Genomic DNA, 13045 nt, shown 5'->3' with positions numbered 1-13045 from the left:
CCAACCCAAAACATCAACTTTCCTACTCCTCTGATGCTGCCTGGCCTGCTGTGTTCCTCCAGCTCCACACTGTGTTAACTCTGACTCCAGCATCGGCAGTTCTTACTATTTCTAAATTAAACATTGTTGTTTTATCTTTTTGATTGCTACTTGGCAGTATTTGAATATATGAATGTTATCTATTAAAATGCTAGAATGCTTTCTACTTCATCCTAAACTGTTTGAATATGATTCAAAGTATTTTCCCTATATGCAATATTTTACATTTATCAATATGAAATTATATCTGACACTGCATTGCATCTAACACTTTAAATGTGTTCAGCATTTTGCCCAATCTGTGGATCAACCCTTAGATTACTGTCCAATACCATTATGTAGCTTAATCAAATATGACAGCCCTCAGCAAAAACATAGTCTGACAGGTCTGATGCTATAAAAGAATCCAAAATGACATATAGCTTACTACCGCTGGCCACTCACTAGTGTTAGACATCCCTCCATGTCAGACCAATAAGTTTTGCTATAGATTAGAGATGCCGGATTCCTCCTTTTAATGTCAGTCCAAACTCTTGTTATGAAACACTCACCTGCTTTTGGACTACACTCAAGAGGGTAGAAAATCATCCTGGCCTTCTTTTAGCTTCTTTGTTACTCATTCTAGTGACAATATCAGGTGAGCCACATTATTGGCTTTTGTTGCTATACTGCCCAATAGAAATTTCAAGTCCCCAACGTTGGACAAGTATTCTTGATGTCCAATATCATAATATCAAACCCAATTTCACAGTGGTTTAATAATTTATAAAATTAACGTCAAAAGATTAAGTTGCTGGACAAGGAATCTAAAGGCCTGAATGAATGTTTTGGTGACAAAAATTCAAATCCCAGCATACTCGGTGGACGAATTTAATTTTAACTAATTAATAAATCTGGAATAAAATGCTAGTCTTATTAATCACGATCATGGACGTGCCAGATTGTGTTAAAACAAAACAGTCCAGTTCACTAATATCTTTCAGGGAAAGAAATCTACCATTCTTATCCAGCCTACCCAAATGTGACTCCAGACCCACAGCAATGTAGCTGACTCTTCACTACCCTATGAAATAGCCTAGCAAGCCATACAGCTCAAGGACACTTATGGATGGGTGAAATTTGTTGGCCTTGCCAGAAACAGCCACATCTGAAGAACAAATTTTAAAAAAAGAAACATTTAAATATACTCCCAAGCATAAGAAATAAGCAGGAGCTGGTTTTGTACGCTCGGACTTCAGCCCTTAATATCAGGCCATGGCTCAGTCCTCACATGCAGGTTTGTCATAATGTCCTGACATCAGCTCAAACTTCAAAACCTGTCAGCTTTTCTGGCATCAGACTGAAATGAGGCTCCAGCAAGAAACTTATCAGCATTTAGAAAGCAGTGGCAGGATCAGACAGAGTCACCATGGATTTACGAAGGGGAAATCATGCTTGACAAATCAGTTAGAATTCTACAAAGATGTAACTAGTACAGTTGACAAGGGGGAGTCAATCGATGTAGTATATTTGGACTTTAACAGATTAATGTGCAAGATTAAAGCACATGGGATTGAGGGAAGTGTATTGCCATGGATAGGAAACTGGTTGGCAGAGAGAAAACAAAGAGTAGGAATTAACAGCTCCTTTTCAAACTGGCAGACAGTAACTAGTGGGGTGCCACAGGGATCGGTGCTGGGACCCCAGCTATTCACAATATGTATTAATGATTTGAATAAGTGAACAAACTGTGACATCTCTAAGTTTGCAGATGATACCAAGTTGGGTGAGAGGGTGAACTGTGACGAAGATGCAAGGTTCGTTCAGCATGAACTCGGCAGGTTGGGTGAGTGGGCAAATCAATGGCAGATGCAGTATAATTTGGATAAATGTGAAGTTATTCACTGTGGAAGCAAAAATAAGAAGGCAGATTACTACCTGAATGGTTGTAAATTGGGAGAGGGGAGTGTACAGCGGGACCTGGGCCTCCTTTTGCACCAGTCACTGAAGGTAAGCATGCAGGTGCAGCAGGTCGCAAAGAAGGTAAATGGTATGTTGGCCTTCATTGCGAGAGGTTTTGAGTACAGGAGCAGGGATGTGTTGTTGCAGGTATACAGGGCCTTGGTGAGGCCACACCTAGAATATTGTGTGCAGTTTTGGTCTCCTTTTCTGAGGAAGGATGCTCTTGTTCTTGAGGGAGTGCAGTGAAGGTTTACCAGGCTGATTCTGGTAATGGCGGGTCTGACGTATAAGGAGAGGTTGACTAGATTGGGATTTTTTTTCACTCGAGTTCAGACGAATGACAGGGAATCTCATGGAGACTTATAAAACTCTAACAGGACTGGATAGGGTAGATGCGGGGAGGATGTTCCCGATGGTGGGTGTGTCCAGAACCAGGGATCACAGTATGAGGATTCGGGGTAGACGATTTAGGATGGAGATCAGGAGATATTTCTTCACCCAAAGAGTGGTGAGCCTGTGGAATTCATTACACAGGGAGTAGTTGATGCCAAAACATTGAATGTATTCAAGAGGCGACTAGATACAGCACTTTGGGGTTATGGGGAGAAAGCAGGATTAGGTAGTACAGTTGGACGATCAGACATGATCATGAAGAATGGCAGAGCAGGCTCGAAGGGCCAAATGGCTTCCTCCTTCTCCTATTTTCTATGTTTCTATGAGATTAGGACAAACAGTCGTGAAACCAGGATCCAGTAGATCAGGGCTCTGAAATAGAGCTCTGACGTCACAGAGCTCTGACATCACAGGCTGTGGCACGACAAGCTCTGACATTGTTTGATATTGACAGCTTTATGGAGGACTGTTAGACTTGGTCAGCTGTGTCATAGTAATAGTAGAATTGTGGCTTCTGGAGGTAATATGACAGCTCAGAATCCATCTAACAAATCAATGATTTACTGAAACTGGCAAAGTCTCAGAAATTGGCAGCATATTCAGATCACAAACTTACAGTAGATGTGAATAGATACGAGTAAACTTCAAATTATTTCTGCACTGAGAAAATCACAAAATTCAACCAACTTATTGAGGACTTTTCTAAATAAGAAACTGACAACCCGCTTAACAAGTGCTCTAATTTCCTCTGGCTGCTTTTGTTATTTATATCTCAACATTTTACACACAGGAAGAAATTAAATTTAGACAATAAAAATGCAGCTTCCTTTCCTTTTAAGAAATCTGACAGATTCTGCACCAGTTAATGCCCTCCTAACATTCCCCTATGAGATGATGACAGCTCTGCCTTCAGGCTGGGAAATGACAAGTGACTGTGAGGAGTGGAAAACCACAAAGGAGTTGTGCAAATGCCTTAAAAATGATGGATATCAAAGAACTCTCAAAATCTGTTCAGCCTATTCCACTGACAGGAACACTAAATAAAGAACTAATCTTGCTTTGGGGTTGTCACAATGTGCAGTGTAACATGGTCTCAGTATGTTACTACACCACAACTATTTTCTATGTATTTAACTTGATCATTTGAAACTTTACAGTTATTTTAAATAATAAAATCCTCTACTTAATTTACAGTTAGGGAACAATGACCACAAACCCTTATAGTAATCATTAGATTATGTCGGTGGGGCAAGATTTCCAAGGGAAGGTTTCCCATGCATATTTTTCATCCTTCGCAGGTTCCTGACTTGGAAGTCAGCCTGACTGATGGGCCTGTCATCCAGACAATCAAGAAGGACTCCAGAATAACTAAAGGACAAGACCGGTCCAAATCCCAAATCTGCAAATGCGTGCGTGATCCTGGGATACTGGATGCATTCAATCATTGATCTTGGAGATGGAGAAGGTTTAATTCCCATGCCAGGAGGTGGATATCTAATCATGGGGTGGAAGGAGGATCGGGGCAGGAGGCCCAATTCAACCAAGATGTCTTTGTAAGGAGAAAGGCCTGATAGATGGGAGTTTGGATCTGAGGGAAGCAATCCTACTCCTCCTGGCCCTCAACAGTGCCATCCTCTGTGCAAGACTGCCTCTTGTCCCACCTCTATTAATAATGGAAATGGAACAACTGGAGTGGGTTGAGGTCATTTGCAAAATGTTTAAAATTTTAGTCTTAACAGTCATTTGACGTGCCAATGTTCTGCTCAGAAAATTATGATCCTTCAAAAGAATGTCTCAAGATAACTTCAAAGAAGTCAGGGTTTTACTTACGTAAACCAGTGACACTTAGATTGCTAAATCCCAGACTTGACACTGTTTGGAGGAATCAATTGGTGAAATAATGTGGACCTTGGTCATTTATCAATCCCAATCCAGTTTGAAGTAGAATAATTCTCTTTTTAACAAATATGAACGGAATTTGAGGCCAGCTCAATCTAGTTCTTAGTGAGTAGGAGCAATTCACAATGCTAGTAACAACATGCACCTAATCTGAGCAAACCTAATAAAGGTATTGGCTTTTAAAATGGATTATCATCCTTCACTTCCATGAGAACAAAACTCATAAAGAATAGTAAACATTACACTCACATTCTTCATTTCTGAATATTATTAGTTAAGTAACATGCTGATTTAAATTAGCATTACCAAACAGCTTGAAATTATAAGTTTAAACAAATTTTTTTCAGATGTCTTACCTTTACGGAAAACCATATACTGTTCTTTTACATGGTGTGGAGAAGAGACAAACTTGTTTTTGTTCAACATATCAAGACACTTTTCTATAAATTTTTGTTTCGCTCGTAAATCTTCAGGGTCTTCACAGCATTCAAATTCTTCTTTCATTTCTAAGAACATCAATAGTTACTTTAAAAATAAGTATTTAAAATGTTTGCAATCTTTTAAAAATAATATGACTTTTGGAAAATACGCAGCTGAGGCTTTATTAATCTGCTGGTGTTTCCAAAGGACTATTCTTACAGCAATAATTTCCATATAAGAGGCAACTTTAACAAAGAAAAATATGTCTTTTTCTTTGTGAAATGCCTTGACAAACGTTGAGCCTTTGTAGGGAGTTAGGCTAAATAACCAAAAATATGGATAAAGATGAGCTAATCTTGAACTATCAGGAAAGAGGTTGCAAAACAGCAGGGTTTAGTGAGGGAGTTTCAAAAGTGTAAGATTGAAATGGCTGAATATTCTGTTGTGAAGCAAGATACAGAAGGTTAGTGTCAGAGGAATTGAAAGCATGGAATGGAATACACCAATGATGAATGTTACAGAAGCTGATTGTAGCAAGGCCTAGAGAGGTAAATGTTGAATAAGATGAAGGATTTCATTCTTGGTACATCACGGGACAGAGCAATGGTGTGAATTAGTGAGAATGGGGGTGTTAAGTGTATGAGTCTCCATGCAGAGCAGTCGAGTTTTAGATGGTTGGAATCAAGAAGGAATGAAAAAAAAGGAGAAATGGAGACTGGAGATGACAAAGTGTGTTGACGTTTTCAGTAGTAGTAGCTGCAGAGGTGGAAAATTTGTGAAAGCAAGAGTACATGAGTTGCAGTTCTAATAACGAAATATAAAGTATTACCCAACCAAAAGCTAATATTGATCTTGGAGCTCTACCAATAGCTGAATGGATAAAAAACTTCACTCTGTAGGCCAGAGGTAGAAATAACAGGATGCTGCCATATTCAGTTCCTGTTCCCTGGTGAATTAACTGTTCTGAGTTAATGTTGTTAATGTCTGTCAAGGCTAGCAATGTTTAAGAACAAATTCAAGTTTCCAGTTAATAGCTGAAAAGTTGATGCAAGAAGGTTCCACATTTCACAATCTTTATTGTGAAAAATTTCTAATAACAGAATTGACTAAACCTTATTTCTTTCCGTAGGCAACTTATACTTGAAGCTGCTGAAAGGAACATTCTGCATTTTTTGTACTGATCACACATCGCACTCTCCACAGAATCACAGTCCTTATTGCGAAGAGATGACAATTGCTCAGAGTAGTGAATAGGTTTGCATTTTTCCACCTAGTTGAAGAGTATTTTTGAATGACTGCCTCCAGGTACTTCCCTTAGTTTGGTTTTCATGGAATGTCCTAAATTGATTGCCAGCAATGAAGGCCATCCCAATGATTCTCCCCTCTAATCATTCCAGTTTGAATCTCCTGGAATTCTTTGATGGTTACACGATGTGTCTTTGACTACAGACAGTCTCTCCCATGTCTGCAGTGATAATTCACAAAGCCCAGCAGTCTCTTTGCTCCGTTGCTCACATAAAACTGATGTCTGTCTGTGATATCCTCTGTGTTCCCGAAAAACCTGTAATCTGATCTCTTTCCCATAGCAACATGAAACAGAATAACTCTGCATCCGGGTTGAAATGCTGATTAGCTATTATGACTCTGAATGCCTTTCATTTTGGAAGTAAATGTACAGTTTGCAGCGCAACTGTTTATAAATCAATACTTCCTATATCTTTCTGGGAATTTTGGAGACTCAGACTCTCACACTGTTAATACACAGGTTGCTGCCATTGCCTCCAAGCATAAATAACTTGTATCTTCTTCCCAGCGAAACAACATAACTCTTTTGTTGATCTGTAACAATCGAACCATTGAGATTTACTGGTAGGCAATTTTCGGACCAGGTCACGAGCCTCTTTATTTTCAAATTTAGGATGAAATGGAATCCCAAAACACAATGAATTCACAAACCTATAACTGTAGCAATTTGAAGACAATTATCTGGGAGTTGGGATAGAAGGGGAAAAATAAATAATTATGTCAGAATCACAGAAACAGGATGCTGCCATATTCAGTTCCTGTTCCCTGGTGAATTAACTGTTCTGAGTTAATGTTGTTAATGTCTGTCAAGACTAGCAATGTTTAAGAACAAATTCAAATTTCCAGTTAATAGATGAAAAGTTGATGCAAGAAGGTTCCACATTTCACAATCTTTATTGTAAAAAATTTCTAATAACAGAATTGACTAAACCTTATTTCTTTCTGTAGGCAACTTATACTTGAAGCTACTGAAAGGAATATTCTGCATTTTTTATACTGATCACACATTGCACTCTCGACAGAATCACAGTCCTTCTTGTGAAGATTCTTTGATTTGGATCCTCTGGAAAGGTGCAGCAAATTCACACATACTGAAAACCCAATAATATTAGATGACAGCAAATTCTGTGCTCATGTTTCTCAGGATATAGAACATAGAACAGCATAGCACAGTACGGGCCCTTCGTCCCACGATGTTGTGACGACCTATTATTCTACTAAGATCAAACTACCCTGCATTCCCTACATTTTACTATCCTTCATGTGCCTATCCAAGAGTTGCTTAAAAGTCTCTAAAGTATCTGACTCCACTACCACTGCCGGCAGCGCATTCCACACGCCCACCACTCTCTGTGTGAAGAACCTACCTCTGACATCTCCCCTGTACCTTCCTCCAATCACTTTAAAATTATGCCCCCTCTCATCCATCTTCGCTCCAATGAAAAAAACCTTAGCTTAATCAACCTTTCCTCATAAGACCTGCCCTCCAGTCCAGGCAGCATCCTGGTAAATCTCCTCTGCATCCTCTCTAAAGGTTCCATATCCTTCGTATAATGAGGTGACCAGAACTGAACACAATATTCCAAGTGTCGTTTAACCAGGGTTTTATAAAGCTTAAGCATACAGTTCAACATTTTGTTGTTTCATGAGATGAAAAAAATCAGGAAAAGGTGGATCAGTCCCATTTTTTACTCCCAGCACTTTAAAATAATTATTTTCTTTTTAATTCTTTGCCACTATAAATTGTTTCCATATTAACTTATTGCATTGCGCTTTTATCAGCAAGTACAGAAAATTGACAGTGTAGTGGTAATGTCACTGGACCAGTAATCCAGAAACTCTGGGAACCAAGTTGAAAACCCACCAAAGCAGCAGGTGGAATTTACAATAAACTATGTGAATAATAAAAAGCAAATTGGAACTGAAAGTTAGACTCAGTTAGACTAAACTGTTAGCCGATACGAAAGTTAGGCATTGTGTGCACTGCAGAAACTCACCAAGGTTCCTTCAGCACAACCTTCCAAACCCACGATCATCCACCATCTTGAAGAAAGAGGGCAGCAGATGAAACCATCTACAAGTTTCCCTCTTGACATGGAACTCTGTCATCATTCCTTCAGTCTCACTCAGTCAAAATCCTCGCACTCCTTTCCAAACAGCTCTGAGAGTGTAAATTCACCACACAGACAGCAGAAGTGCAAGAAGGCATCTCACTACCACCTTCTCAAGGGAATTAGGGATGGGAAATACATGCTACCACATGCATTCTGAGAAAGAATTTTAAAAAGTCCAACTTTGTTATGTTAATCTCTTCATTTCTGAAAATTTCCAGAGCACTGAGTGTGTCTTCTTTAGGAAGAAAAATGTCACCTGCTGTGATAGTCATTGATGCAAAGCTGTGAATGTTAATTCAACATTCTCATTCCCTCAGGCTTGGTATTTGTTATGAATTTGATTCTTATATATCAGCGCTTGAGAAGTATCAATCAAGAATGGAAAGCAAAATTACTGCATTTACTTTTTCCCCATTTCCTTCCCTCTTCGTCTGAAGGACTAAACTTCTTATGGGGTGCAGATATATGCATCAGCCAAGTACCTTGCTTGAGTGTCTAGCTCAGTGTGGGAGTGCAAGACCAAGAGAGCAAAAATGCAACTTGCAAACCTGAAAGCATTATTACACTTTGACTATCCATGCTCATATTATAAAACAACTGTCCTAGGGTTAACAGCACCAGATGTAGTTAACACTGGGCCAGCATGGCATTAGAACCATTTATGAATTAGCCAAAATCTTACAAAACCTCATTTTAAATGGATGATGCCCCAAAAGCACATTAGTCACTCAGTGACTGTTGCAAAAAAGCTGATGCGTGGGATATTGGTGGGAATATCCTTATCTATGTCTAAAGCCTAGTATAGTTGTAGCTAGACTGTTAAAGTGGACAAATGATTTTGCTACTTAACATCAATACTGTTGCAAAAACATCCATTCTGAGAACTTGGGAAGAGCACACCATGAGTGTACCATAAGTACTGAACACAGCCTTCTTAGTTACATGCAGTGCTTACTGCATCCAAAAAGCAGTGGTTCAGGCAGCAATCAGCAGAACTGTATCTTCGATCCTAAAGCTTCTGTTGTTTGGCATGCTAGTAGTCCTGTGTTGTAGCTTCACCAGGTTGATACTTCAACTTTTCAGTATATCTGATGCTGCCCAAAATGTTTTCCTGCAATTCAGCAGAGCTGGTCCCCAGCTTGGAGATAATGATAACGGTAGTATGCTGGGCCATGAGGTTACAGATGGAGATTAAATGTAATTGTACTGCTGGCCCATGCTGTCTCTTTGATGGCCTCTCTGAGTTGCTAGATCTGACTAAAATCTATCCCATTTAGCACTATAATAGTGCCACACAACATGTGGGAGAGTCTCCCCAACGTAAAGACCAGACTTTACTCCACAAGGACTGTGAGGTGATCATGCTTACCAGTACTTCACAGACAGAAAGAACAGTGACAGTCAGATTGATAGGGATGAGGTTAATTAGATTTTTTCCTCTTGTCAATTTCCTTCACCGCATGCCACAGAGCCATTCCAGCAACTTTGACCTTGAGGATTTGGTCAGCTTAGTTACTAAAGGTGCTATTGAGCCACTCCTGGTGGATGCTTATTGAAATCACCCGCCCAGAGTACATTTCTCCCACTAAATGGTGGTAAGCAGAACACTTCCTTTCTCATGTTTGACCTGAAATGAGATCTCATGGGGTCTAGAATCAATTTTGATGACTCCTAGGGTAACGGTATTCCTGACTGTATACCATTGTGCAAGCACATCTGCTAGGTCTGTCTTACCAGTAAGGCAGAATGGGTGACAGCCAAAAATGCTGAAGGATATTGTCTGAAATGAATGATTCATGACAATGACTATGTTAGGCTATTGCTTACTTAGTCTGTGAGATAGTTCTCCCAATTTTGGCACTAGTCCCTTGATGATAGCAAGGAGGATTTAGCTGTGTCATTTCTGGAGCTTTAGTTGTTGCCATGTAATCATTTGGTTTAATTCCTTTTTTGAGGCTTTCTACTGGATATAATTGAGAGGCCATTTCAGAAGGCAGTTAAAAATCAACCACATTGCTGTTTGGTTTGGAGTCACCCAACTGTCTCCCAATCTTGCTGGGCAGCTGTGGGTAAAACAGGGCTCTTATATGTAAAACATTTCTGACAGACATGATTAAGTTGTGTGTAAATTTTACACTTCTTACAAAGGTACTAAATAACATTTTATGATAAAAGCTCAATATCAACTTTATTATTTGAGATACGAGTTCTTTTTTAAAAGTTATATTCTTGTCAACCCACCATTTACAGATTCAACATACTGCTGAAAAGTAGGATGTCTCTTATAAATGTGCCTGTCAAATCCCATTACTTTCTGTTAAAAGACAAGTGACAAGAAAAATAAAGCAATACGTGCAAAAACAATTTTTAGAAAAGCTATTTGGAGACTTGCTGTGGCATCCTGGCCCAGATAATAACCAGATTAAGTGACTCCAAGAACAGGCGACAAGTATTAAAATAACTACAGAAATAAAAATTAGGCTTTCTCACCTGTATAAACAAAAAGTAAAACCATTTCCCTCATCGATCACCCACTCTTGGATAATCTTTGGAAACGAATACTTGACAGCCTCCCAGCAACATAGATCTTTTACAGCACAGCCTCATAAAACAAAGAGATCTCTGCTCTAAAACCTTGGTTTTATAGACAGCAAACTCAGGAGCAATGTTTTAAATTGACATAACATGTCTCAGCTGGCACTCATGTTGTCAAACAAGAATATATAAACCAAGCAGTTGAATTCATTTCTGGATAAATAGAATTGGAAAGCAGGGAAGTTACATCAAACTTGTATAGAAGCTTGGTTAGATCAACTTGTTTTAAAACTTCATCGCTGGGATGTGAACATTATTGGAAAGATTAGCATTTATGACCTGTCACTAATTACCTTTGAGAGTGTTGCAGTATGCTGCTGCTTTGAGTCTCTTCATTCCATGTAATGTACATTCACTCATTATGTGCAGAGATAAATATCCATTCTCTATCTCAAATACATGTACTATTTTGCCCTCAAATGAACTCGCTAGACGGAGATGGAAAGGATCTGCCAGGATTTTGAGCCAACGACTCTGAAACAGCAACGATATAATTCCAAGTCGGCACAGTGTGCAACTTCAGGAGGTTCAGGTAAGTATTAATGTCCCTGACATCTGCTACACTTGTCTCTCTAGTCGAAAGAGGTCACAGGTTTGAAGGTGGTGTTGAAGGTGGCTTGCAGATTTGCTGCAGTATAATTTGTAGATAAAGAACACAAGAATTAGGAGGAGTAGCAATTCAGCTCCTCAAGCCTGCTCTGCCATTTAATATGATCATAGCTGATCTCATCGCGGACACAACTTCAATTTGCTGCCCAGATTCCATAACCTTTCAACCCATTACCAAATGAAAATCTGTCTATCTCCACCTTAAAATTATTCAATGTTCCCTCCAGGGTGGTGAATTCCATAGATTCATGACTCTTTGAGAAGTAATTTCTCCTCATCTCGGTTTTAAATCTGCTACCTTTATCCCAAAGCCATGACCTCTCATTCTACATTGCCTCACAAGAGTAAACCATCTTCTCTACATCTATTTTGCCAACTCCCTTTAGCATTTTATACACTTCAATTAGATCTCCTCTCATTCTTCTAAACATTACAGAATATTGGCCTAAACTGTTCAATCTCATTTCATAAAACAAACCCTTCATCCTGGAATAAATCTAGTGAACATCTCCTGAACTGCCTCCAATACACTACATCGTTCCTCAAGTTAGGGGACTAAAATTGTACCTAATACTCCGATTGAAATCTCACTAATGCCTTATACAGTTGCAGCAACACTTCCTAACTTTTAAACTCTATTCCTTTGAGATTGTAGACCTGCTCATCGAGCTGGTGTGTTTGATTACAGACATTTCATCATCCGCTTGGTAACATCATCAGTGCATATCCGGTGAAACGTTGGTGTTCTGTCCCATTTGTTATTTATATGCCTTGGTTTGCTGGGGTGGTTGGTATTACTTCCGGTTCTGTTTCTCAGTGGTTTGTATATCGCATCCAATTCAATGTATTTGTTGATGGAGTTCCGGTTAGAATGCCAGGCCTCCAGGAATTCCCTGGCATGTCTCTGTTTGGCTTGTGCTATTATGGATGTGTGGTCCCAGTTGAATTTGTGTCCTTCTTTGTCAGTGTGTATTGAGACCAGTGAGAATTGGCTGTGTCCCTTGGTGGCTAGTTGGTGTTCACGTATTCTTATTGTCAGTTTTCTTCCAGTTTAGCCTATGTAATGTTTTTTGCAGTCCTTGCATGGTATTTTGTATATTACCCCAGTTTTATTTGTTGTGGGTAGGGATCCTTTACTTTCATCAGTAGCTGTCGCAGGGTGGTTTGTTGGTTTGTGTGCCACCCTGATACCTCGGGGTCTGAGTAGTCTTGGGGTCATCTCCAATATGTCTCTAATGTACAGTAGGATGACTAGAGTGTCTGGCCCTGTCGTGTCTTCTTGTTGTGGTCTGTTGCGGAGTTAACAGCGGATTGTGCTTTTTGGATATACATCCCCTTAAAAACTCCATATAAGTGCTCTTGTTCTGCTGTGCGCAATTCTGGATTGCTGCAGTGTGTTGTGGCCCATTTGAATAATGTCCTGATGCAGCTCCATTTATGGGTGTTGGGGTGGCTGCTGGTGTAATCAAGTATCTGGTCTGTATGTGTGGTCTTTGTGTATTCGCTAGTCTGGAGTTCCCCGTTGTTCTTATGTTCTATCATTATGTCTAGGAACCAATGAAGCCTGAGGTATCCAACACACCCTACTTTTATGGACTCCCTAAGATGCACAAGCCAGGGGTCCCCCACAGACCCACTGTCTCACTACCAGGCACACCAACATATAGACATCCATTCCTGAATTTGTCATTAATATAGACTATAAATAATTGGGTTCTGAGGACCGAACC

General features: G+C 39.6%; 1 protein-coding gene across 3 annotated transcripts in view; it reads right to left on the bottom strand.

Moving 5' to 3' along the window:
- The window catches only part of LOC109938224 (uncharacterized protein C8orf48 homolog), a 91224-nt gene that overhangs the window by 52518 nt on the left and 25661 nt on the right, over window positions 1-13045 (bottom strand). For all 3 annotated transcript variants that reach the window (XM_048605214.1, XM_048605215.1, XM_048605216.1), the window contains exon 3: window positions 4629-4778. In XM_048605214.1, the coding sequence (XP_048461171.1) occupies window positions 4629-4778 (150 nt within the window). The remainder of the gene's footprint in view (window positions 1-4628; window positions 4779-13045) is intronic.

Source organism: Rhincodon typus, chromosome 14 (assembly GCF_021869965.1).
Source record: "Rhincodon typus isolate 14 chromosome 14, sRhiTyp1.1, whole genome shotgun sequence".
Classification (NCBI taxonomy): Eukaryota; Metazoa; Chordata; class Chondrichthyes; order Orectolobiformes; family Rhincodontidae; genus Rhincodon; species Rhincodon typus.
The sequence above is the reverse complement of the archived record's forward strand: the minus strand, read 5'-3'. Positions and strand labels throughout refer to the sequence as shown.